We start from the raw sequence: 10,321 nt of genomic DNA, 5'->3' as shown, positions 1-10,321 counted from the left end.
CATATCTATTAGTCTTTTGTATTTCTTGAAAATCTCTTAATCAGACTAAATTACTTTTTGGTGGCCATAGATTGTTTTCATGAGCAAACGCAACTGCAGTAATGAAAGAAAGACCTACAATAAAATCAGAGCTATATAATCAAAAACATTATATTTAAAATTATACTTTTCAATTGAGACAACCACAATTCTTATGGAAAACATCTTTAATGTTTTGTTTAATGTGTTGTTCAGTACATATAGATACAAATTTTTTTGTTTGTCTTTCCAACCTACAGTCATGACCAGGACCTTTTAAGAACCAGGAGAGTAGCTGTACAAAAAAAGAGCAATCACAAGGTAGAGTGTCTTCTCAGATTTAAAACAAGGCTAATCTGTCATTAGACCTTGTGCGAAAATTTAGTCAAAAAAAAAAAAAAATCAATGCCTAGTCGAGACTGCAAATCCACGAAAGACACACTGATGATAGACACACACAGAAACACATAAATCTATAAACTTGTGTGTCTGGAAACCTTTCTTTTCCCTGTGGTGATCGTTTTCACTCTATTTGTAGAACTCATGCTCCTGCTCGTCTTTTTTGATGACGGTCTTGTAAGCTTTTTCAAAGTCTTTGGCCAAAACAATATACCGGTTTTCACGGACAGCCAACATACCAGCCTGAAAGAGCAAAACAACAAATAATCTGAGTATATCAACCAAAAATCACTACATAATAACAAATCCTAAAAATATATAAGCATAGTAGTCAGTATGAACAGCCAGTTTTCACATTTGGAACCCTTAAATGAAGATACTGAGACTTGAGCTCACCTCCTGGCAGATAGAGTTGATATCAGCTCCAGAGATCTTGTCTGGTCTTGCCACATCTGTACATCAGTTAAAGCCGCTATTATCAATACTTGTACAACAATGCGTCAAATGACAATCCATAATGGAAAGCAAATCGCTGAACTGACAAATTAATCTATTATGCTGTAGGTTCTCTAATGTTGACAGAGCTTCTTGGCATGTTTTTACACTATACTTTCATTCCGTTAGTGATCACCTGCTGGACACAGAAAAGCATGCCAAAGATTTTAATTGTTGATTAAGCCCATTATGCAGTTGGAATGGAAAAAAGCTACAGCTTTGAGCTGCACCGAAACATGGCTCCGAATTAATGGTGTTTATGTGTAAACAGTGGACTTATAAATAGAGAACTGCTGACAAAGGACTTCAGCATATTGAAAGGTAATAAGTCAGTGTCGTTAATAACTTCTTCACCATATTAAGTAAACTATCTAGCTTATAGTGTAGCCTTCATTTTGTAGAAAATTATTCAGAGGGCATAGTCTCCATTACAAATAAAATTGATTACTCATCTGATTTATTCAATGATTATCAAACTGAAAGGATACAGTCCTCCAGGTCCACCTCCTCAGAAAGGTTCATTTTACTAGTGATAGTGGAGAAAATTAGGCGTTTCTGCCTGCGATCAGGCAGGGGGAACTCAATCTTTCTGTCCAGACGACCAGGACGTAACAGGGCTGGGTCCAGTGTGTCTGCTCTGTTGGTGGCCATGATCACCTGAGGGTAACAACATCAGAGGTTTAGTGTTAACAAATTATGGACATCTGTTTTTGGATCAAATGACTGCTTCAATGTAAATAAAACAAAATAAGCTAGCTGACCAGCGGCCTGATGAACTTATGTCGTGCTCTACTATAAAAATCAAAAATGACAAAAAAAACGATAGCACTAAAGCTGCAACGTTGGAGAGAGGGGACAGCAGGGTAGCACCCTGTGAAAGGGAATGTTATGTAGTCACAAGGGGCCCACGACATAATACAGGGCTGTGACATCACACAACAGAGTGTTTATTAAATCACAAGGAAGCTGGAACCTTGGTGGTGTACGAGGGAAGCGGCTATGGAAAATGTGTCAGTTGTTATTCCCTATCCTGGGAACCGAGGTTTGTGATTGCCAACATAAACAGACATGTAAAGTAACATTTGCGATATAAGATGCTTTTTTCATTTTTTTTAGAAAGCCCTTCAAATTGGCCTGATTCAGCCTCAGCCGTCAACATTTCATGAATCACAGCATTGCTCGATGATCTAAACACTGGAATCTTCCCTGGTTTAATTGTTAGTGTGATGAATGAGGGCCACAGTGTCATGTACAGTGGGTTTGCCAGGCCTTTGTTAATTCTATGTTCAGAGATGAAGCTGCACAGACGAACACTAGAATCCACCAGCAACTGTTTTTCAAAATATTTTGGTCACTTCAAACCATCAGTTAAACAGTGGATGTTTTTGCGAACAGATATTGATTGTAAACTATTCCTAAATATTTTGTTCCAAGAAATACTGTGTGGCAGCCTGATAAAAAGTAAAAGATGTAAAATTCATAGGATCTCCAGGGACCATTCCCCCTAACTTTTGCACTCATTACAGCTCCCGTAGACAAGAATTTTCAAGACTCTTTCACCTGAGCAGGGCGTCAACTGCCAATATTTCAAAGGAAAAATGGCCCTATAAGGGTTTAAAGAGGTACAAAATCTTTTTTGGTGTCTTCTCGGTTGAGCAAATTCAAACAACATCATGGTCAGGATGGGTTGGGCTGAGATATGCTGGTTGGACACAAGTAAGTGATACTCCATGAGGGTTATTTGATTGGTGAGCCCATGGGAAGATTGTGTCACAAGAGTAGAGTTAAGAACTTTTGCAAACATCAAATTTTCTTTACCTTGACGTTGACATTCTGATCAAATCCGTCCATTTGATTAAGAAGCTCAAGTAAGATTCTCTGCACCTCCCGATCAGCTGTGGGAAAAACAATAGGGTTAAAACATAGTTTTTAGAAACTTCAAAGCAATAGTAAAAGGCATTCTATAAGAAACAAGCATATGAGTGGGTATCATTTAGCCTATATTAAAGTAGTCATTATGTTCACTAGCTATCTAATGTATACAAATAATACAGATTTAGCTTCTGTACACTATATCTATACATGTGAGTCATATGATCATACCTCCAGTTTGTGCATCAAAACGTTTAGTTGCAATGGCATCAATTTCATCAATGAAGATGATGGCAGGTGCATTTTCCTTTGCCAGTCGAAAGACATCACGTACCATGCGCGGGCCCTCACCCAAGTACTTCTGAACAAACTCAGAGCCCACTACACGGATGAATGCCGCTGGGGAGATTTTGAAATAAGGTTACTAAAAATGAAGTATCTGCTATAAATTCAAATTAGTTGATGTCAATGGTGAATCCAATTAGAACCGGTATTATGAGCGGGCACACGGAACGCCAGATAAACAATAACTAATTCAGCATTCAGGGTATATGTACTTCCTCTTCAGGAACAAATGAATGTTTCTATTACGTCAGTCTCACCTGTTGTGTGGTGTGCTACAGCTTTCGCTAACATGGTTTTGCCACAACCTGGTGGTCCGTACATGAGGACACCCCTGGGTGGGTCGATGCCAATCTTGAGAACAAATGACGAGAGTAATAAACAGCTGGCATTTTTACGGTCTCCAATTGGCTATACATTTTCTCGAAAGGCATCAGAATAATAAAGCCTGTTCTGCAGATTTCCTGCTCTTTTAGGAGTATAAACACCATGAATAATTAATGCTGAAAGATCATTCTTTGGGATGTGACTAGGCTTCTAAACCCTTATAATACTTGCCTGTTTGTAGAGCTCAAAGTGCGTGAGGGGAAGCTCTACTGCTTCTCTGACTTCCTGCTTCTGAATGTCCATTCCACCAATGTCAGCATACATCACATCAGGTTTTTGGTCTTAAAACAAAGCAAAAGCTGAACTGATACCATGTCTCCCTTTTAAAGATTTTACACACAATTCCAACTACAGAACATGATAGAATCGTGATTCAATATGATGTTACAAATTATTCTCCCCCTTGGAGTATTTCAATGGCCTATGTGTTGAAATTTGTAGTACCTGACGTCAGCATCATAATGCTGCTGTCAGCCTCAGGAGGAAGCACATCTACCAGGGCGTTGCTGTGCTTGTGTAACGCCACCGATGCATTGGGCTTAAGCAGTTCTCGGTCTATGGTGCTCAGGATCCGTACATAGTAGTTGGAACCTTACAGGAAGGGAAAAAAGGAGCAGGAACCATTATACATTTAAGACGCAGACTTCAAACTGAATTAATTGAAAATTGACAGCAAGCATCATCCAGGTCACCTCAAAAGACTCTGAGACTATTAGCATGATAAAGAATTCAAATATACAGGATTTTATGCATCATCTGCTACATTTCATTCATTTTTAAAACTCTGCTTTCACAGTTTGTATTTTTGTCCTTGTGACATAATGTTTTCCATTCTTGTGGTTTATTCATGCCAGTAATATTACATGCATAATAGATGATAATACTGCATCTTGTGAAAAAAAATTCAAGCAGAACTCTCTAATAACATAATCTTCCAATAATATTACATCCTAACTAACAACTGACTTTCCAACAACTTGTACTTTGCAGAGGTCAGAACAAAAATTTGACTTAACATTTGTCCCTTGTGTTTTTTTTTTTTTTTTCTTTTTAAACGCAACTAGCTTATCAATTTCAATAATAAAATAGATAAAAGATAACACGAAAGATTCTGTGCGGGAGTTTCTCTAGTACCTGTAGTGGAACCCACAATAGCAGTGTTCTGGTCCACAGCTTCCAGAAACTGGCCAATAACAAGAGGGATGCTCTGTATCCTCTTCACCTCCTCCTGTGCATGGAGGAACTCCTTCTTAAGGTTCTTCTGCTCATCTTTAATGTACTCCTCCTGCACTTCCAAGAACTCCAACTCCTGCTGCAACTTCTGCAACCACAGAGAAGAGGCCATATGTAAATGAAGTGTAAATGTCCCTTGAGTTAGGGTTTTAACCAAGAATGAAACATTTACACATAATACGCTATGTTCCACTGTGTCACTAGATCAATGGTGTAGGCAATCACTGATCAAGTGTATTATTTACTGTGGCCGCGAGATGAACAAAGGCAATTTTCGCTTTCTATCATATCTGTATCATTCTGAAAAGGACAAATACAATGGCACAACAGCGTATTCAAAACTCAGACATAGCTGTTTGGAAATGTTGAGCTTTTGTTGCAAACACTTAAAAGTTAACACCATGACTGTCAAAATTCTAGGATTTTAATTAGCAGGCATGAAACCAAAACACAGTGTATTGGGGTTTATAACTTTACAGCAAAAACTTTCAAAAATGAATAGGTGCTACGAATTAAAGTTTGAGTCCAATGAGAAATTATTGCCGATACAGAGTGAAAATACAGTGAGAGCAGGAATGAATGAGATGCATAGTGTGGCAGTTTCTATGAAAGCTCTGGCTCTTTGGTCCTCTCTTAAAGGCTGAAATTTTATTCTGCAGACCCGATAAAACTTGGAAAAGAAATCTAGCCGTGAGGAATGAAAGACACCTGGCTTGTAACTTCTGACCTGTTAGCTTACATGAGCCAAGTATTTCTCCTTGGCAGAGCATACTGAATGTGCGAAAGAGTAAATCTTAAGTTTATTGATACCATTTTGTAAGAGTACCAAAATGTTAAATGTGGTGTGGGCAGAAACTGCAAGCCAGTCTAGACTTCACCCTGGGCTTGTTGAACACAAGATCTAAAATGTAAATAATGCATCTGAAGAAGATATTTGAAAGTGGAGCTTTTTGAAAAGAGATTTTTATCAAAAAAATATGGATATAAAGACATATTTGATTTTTGGGCATAATATTATGCATTAGACAGAAAGATAGAAAACGTTTGCACTTCTCACTTTTACTGTCAAAGGTGCAACTATTTCTGGCTCCTCAGCTGGCCACGTACAAAAAAAATATATAAGAAGGGGAGGGGAAAAAAGGGAAAGAACCCAATGAAAGTAGAGATTAATGTTACAGGGTACATTAAGAAGTTACTGGTTCTGATCCACTAAATCCAGGGGCAACACAACATACTGTAAGTAAGGGGTGCTCAGACTTTTCCAGCATACGAGCTACTTATAAAATGACCAAGTCAAAATGATCTTCCCACAACAAAAATGCAAAATATTCTTTATATGTAAAATGTATGTTGATGTACCTTTCATAACCACATGAGTCAATATTGCAGAACACAAAATAATTATGTATTTATGTACATTTTTTGTCATTTCCCAAGTTCACTCTGATGACTTGCACTGAACTGAATCAGCCAGGGATGCATAGTCCAGACAGTAGCTGCTTGCAGCCAGCCAAATTAACGATGACGTGACTGAACCGGAACAATGCTTCGGTCGCAGCTTTCACTTTTTAAGTATGTTGTGTGAAAAGTGACTGCTGTCCGGACAACTGAAATTTTAGTTCCTTCACCTTTCTCTTTCTTTGCTCACTTTTCGGCAGAATGTCCTTGTCGTATTTTCCATGAACAGTCGAAATGCGAAAAATGGCACTCCACATTTACCCTTCTTTGGTATTGCCATGGTAGACTGGCAGATGAGGCAAACGCAGTTTGAAAATGTCGTGAAAAAAAAGTCCTCCTCCCAGTCCGTACAAAAGTGATAAGTTTTTGTCTTCTTACTTGGTACAGCTCCCCCACTCATTTTATACCCTTTCTTAAGTTTAAGCAAAAAAAATGAGGGTTAAAAATTGGAAGCAACTTGTTGACTTGCTTGTTAGTTTTACTGCACTTCGCCATTGTTTGTGCATGTGCAGTGACCTCAATGTCAGAACAAAATCAGATGTCATCTGACTGGCTGCCCTGTATATCAATCAAGTGACGGGATGGATGATAGGCTGACATCTATTTGTTAATGTCATGCGATCAACCAATATTACCTTTGCGACCGACGTATTGAGCACCCCTGCTGTAAGTGATGTTAATGAGCTAATGTTAAACGGAAAGGACTAATCATGGACTAAAAAATGTTTTAAATTTTTGAATAAAAGGAAACTTAACAAGTCTCTATAGCACATACACTTTTCCCATGAGAGTTCTGTTATAATAAAAAAAAGCTATTAAGCTATTAAAAGACCGTCTAAACCTATGCACATCCTCAAAGTACATTTTTAGTTGAAGGAAAACCATTTGGTATTCCCTTCTGACTAAAAATAAATTTGCAACTTAATATTTTTAAACCATCAACGCTTGTTTATAAGTTTACCATATATGATAATCGAGTAATCAGTTTACACTAATAAAAATTCTTGTGAGGTAACATGTATTTTGACACATTTCTTGCTTGTCCTTGGATGGTTAACCCAGTGATTAGAGCTTCTGCATCACAGCACGAAGGACCGTGATTTGATTATGATAGGGGATCTTTCTGTGTGGAGTTTGCATGTTTTCCCAGTGTCTTTGTGGGTTTCCTCTCGGTTCTCTCCTTCCATGGTCCAAAAACAGATTAATTAGGAAAATTGCTCAGATGTGTGAATGAGAGAGTAAGTAGTTGTCTCTTTCAATCGACAGTTGTCAATTGACTCACGATCAGACCAGGGTGTACCCTGCCTCTTTCCTGATGGCAGCAGGGATAAGCACCAGCATCCCCCATGACCCTAATTAGGATAAACAGTAGACAATAGATGGATGGAATGGATGAATGTGACAGACTTGTATACCTATCCATAAAGATGGGTATACAAATCTGGCGTTTGAAAGATAAGTTTGGGCAAACATCTACTGCACCTTTCAATTCACCGTCTCTTTCTGTGATAGGGGAATGAGATGATAGAAATAAAGTGCCTGACCTTGTATCTGCTGTAAAGGTCCTCAAAATCTTCTATTTCTGGTGCCAGGAATGACAGACCTGTCTGTGGTCTAGAACTCAAAATCGCCGGCATGTCGTCCTGTGAAAACAATAAAATAACATTACTACCTGACCTGTCACTTCAGATGACGAACAATTCATCGAAACGAAGTACGAATGGGCTTGCTACATACGCTTCCGTCAACACAAGAAAAGAGATCAGAAGCAAATAATGTTGACTTCATGTAAACTCAAAAAAATAATTATAACACTTGGGCAAGGTGCAACAAGTAAAGAATATCAAGGTTGGCCTAGCGCGTTAGCAGTTAGCCGTAGTACCTTCGATGACTTGAAAGTAACGATTGATTTAACATTACAAATTTGTAGTAATTTAAAATAACATCCCAGTATTTCGACAAAAGGTAAACGTCAGCCATTGCGACAATATTGTCACAGATCCATAATATACAGCTTAATCTGTGTCAATATCATGCTAATGCTACCTCGCATGACATAGCAAATGCACATAGACAATGAATTGGCATTATCCTTCGATGTTTACTAGTCGATGATACACAAACAACTAAAAACGCACCAAATGATAACAAAACATGTACTTGTATATACTGAATGTAGATAGTCTTAAAATATAAAGGGGAGGGAAGAAAAAAATAACCCAGACAATCCCTCTTATTCATACCGGGCTCTTCTCAACTGCTACGAAGTCCTCCATGTTAAAATTTGCCAGTGGCTCGACGTTGTGACGTTATACAGTTTACTGGGGATTGTGGGTAATGTAGTTCATTACATGAAACCTGTTTCTTTCCAGTACTGGATCAATGTGAGGGTAGTCTAAATATTTATGCGTGGTGGATTATACAGGAACTCCAAAGTGATATTGGACAATTCCCCTCTCCGTTTTTATTTGATGATGCAAAGAGAAACAAATAAAACAAAAACAAGCCCTAATGTCAAATCACATTAGCATAATCTATTTTCATGTCTGTGTGGAGATTCCTTGAATACAACAATCTTTGTCTGCCTCTAATAAAATAAAACATAAGTTGGGATGACGTAAACAGCACAAACTGCACATGTTTGTATTTAATCATTAGCATTAAGGTGTTCTATTTATGCAAAACAGTCTTCACTTGATTCATTGGGTAAATGTAGAATGAATGATAATTAAAAGGTACCGGTATCGTTCTAAAAAATATAACCCAGGACATGGGTATGGCAGGGGGCATTTTACACATCTACAAAGACTGTGTGGAAGCAACAGTATGTAAATGTCATGTTGAGGGTGCAGTGTTCCCTACAAATGCAAATAAAGTCAAAGTCAAACTCAGCTTTACTTTCAATTTCTCCACATATTTAAGAGGAATCAAGGTGTTTCTCCCTTTCCCAGGGTGACAGGAAATTAACAAAATAATAATAAAGTGCACATTATAAAACTATAAAGTATAACATGCACGCAGATACAATCTGCCGGTGCTGTGGTGAAAAGATGACAGAGATTTAACAACATAAAACTGGAAATGTATAAATATGTGTGAATCAAACAACAACCACTACATCTTGAGGTAGGGTAATGCAAGAAGTAAACCCTTGTCTTGTCAATCTGGTAGTTTGGTATTTTAAATCTTTTAGTATATGAATTTATTCCTTTTACATGTAGCTTTCTGTTGGAAGGAACAACACTAAGGTTTGAGAAGAAGCACAGGTGAGAAATGAAATGAGGAAACGGTACAACTGCATCTGTTGGCCTATGCACCTTTGCTTTTGACCGATTTTCCTTTAACGGATAAAGATGGCATGTCGATCAATATCATGGATTTGTCTCTACTTCAGTATCTCAGGTAAAGAGTCAGGTGTTGCTCAACAAAAATATGCAGCCATATATTTGTCTGCTTTTGCACAGTAGGACATCTCTTTATTCTATGATAAATCTCAACGGCTATTTTCGTGCCTGTTTATCATGTACTGTCACTGGTCGCAGTGCTCCCCGAAATTATATTGTTATGCAGCTTGAACTCTGTCTTTCTAGTGATGAAACAATGTTTAATTTTCCAGTTCTCTATTGGACTTATATGACACCAGACAATGACAATTCAAGGCTATAGCCCTCCGGTAAGAAATACTTCAGACAATGTTGACTTTCAAGAAAATAACAACCACTCTGAGAACAAGTCCATTTTGTTCAAAAACATCTTCCAGTGGATTAAAAGATGGAAGAAAGATCGCAAACTTTCAATCAAATGAGGAGGATACCATAGTTCTCGAAGAAAAATTTCAACTAATGTTTAACAGTTTACAGCTGTTAGAGATATCAAGTACAGGTAGTTTGCTGATGTCTTTGTGATGAATGTTAATGGAAAATGCATTTATTTGTCTGTATCAGATTTCAGACGCAATGCTCGAGCCTCACCACTCATGACGCGTTGCACCTATGTTAAGTAAATATCACTTGGCATCGCAGAGATGTTTTATTAATTTTTTATGCTGGATATAAACTCCAAATTGCAGGTCCAGGAGACGCCATCTCACATTTGCCCTACAGCCTCTCAAAAATAA

At 37.8% G+C, this 10,321-nt stretch overlaps 1 protein-coding gene across 1 annotated transcript; it reads right to left on the bottom strand.

Moving 5' to 3' along the window:
- Positions 1-188: 188 nt before the first annotated feature.
- psmc4 (proteasome 26S subunit, ATPase 4) lies at positions 189-8,513 on the bottom strand. The gene is made up of 11 exons (XM_086153618.1): positions 8,448-8,513; positions 7,749-7,847; positions 4,648-4,834; positions 3,958-4,104; positions 3,685-3,794; positions 3,387-3,480; positions 3,016-3,183; positions 2,731-2,807; positions 1,401-1,569; positions 814-869; positions 189-660 (listed from the first exon to the last, which is right to left on the bottom strand). The coding sequence occupies exons 1-11, from the start codon at positions 8,478-8,480 to the stop codon at positions 547-549; spliced, it is 1,254 nt and encodes a 417-aa protein (XP_086009744.1). The 5' UTR covers positions 8,481-8,513; the 3' UTR covers positions 189-546.
- Between the last annotated feature and the right edge of the window lie 1,808 nt (positions 8,514-10,321).

Source organism: Fistularia commersonii, chromosome 10 (genome assembly GCF_037954325.1).
Source record: "Fistularia commersonii isolate RoL2024-O1a breed Wild chromosome 10, RoL_Fcom_v1.0, whole genome shotgun sequence".
NCBI lineage: Eukaryota > Metazoa > Chordata > Actinopteri > Syngnathiformes > Fistulariidae > Fistularia > Fistularia commersonii.
This window is presented reverse-complemented; position numbering and strand designations above follow the sequence as displayed.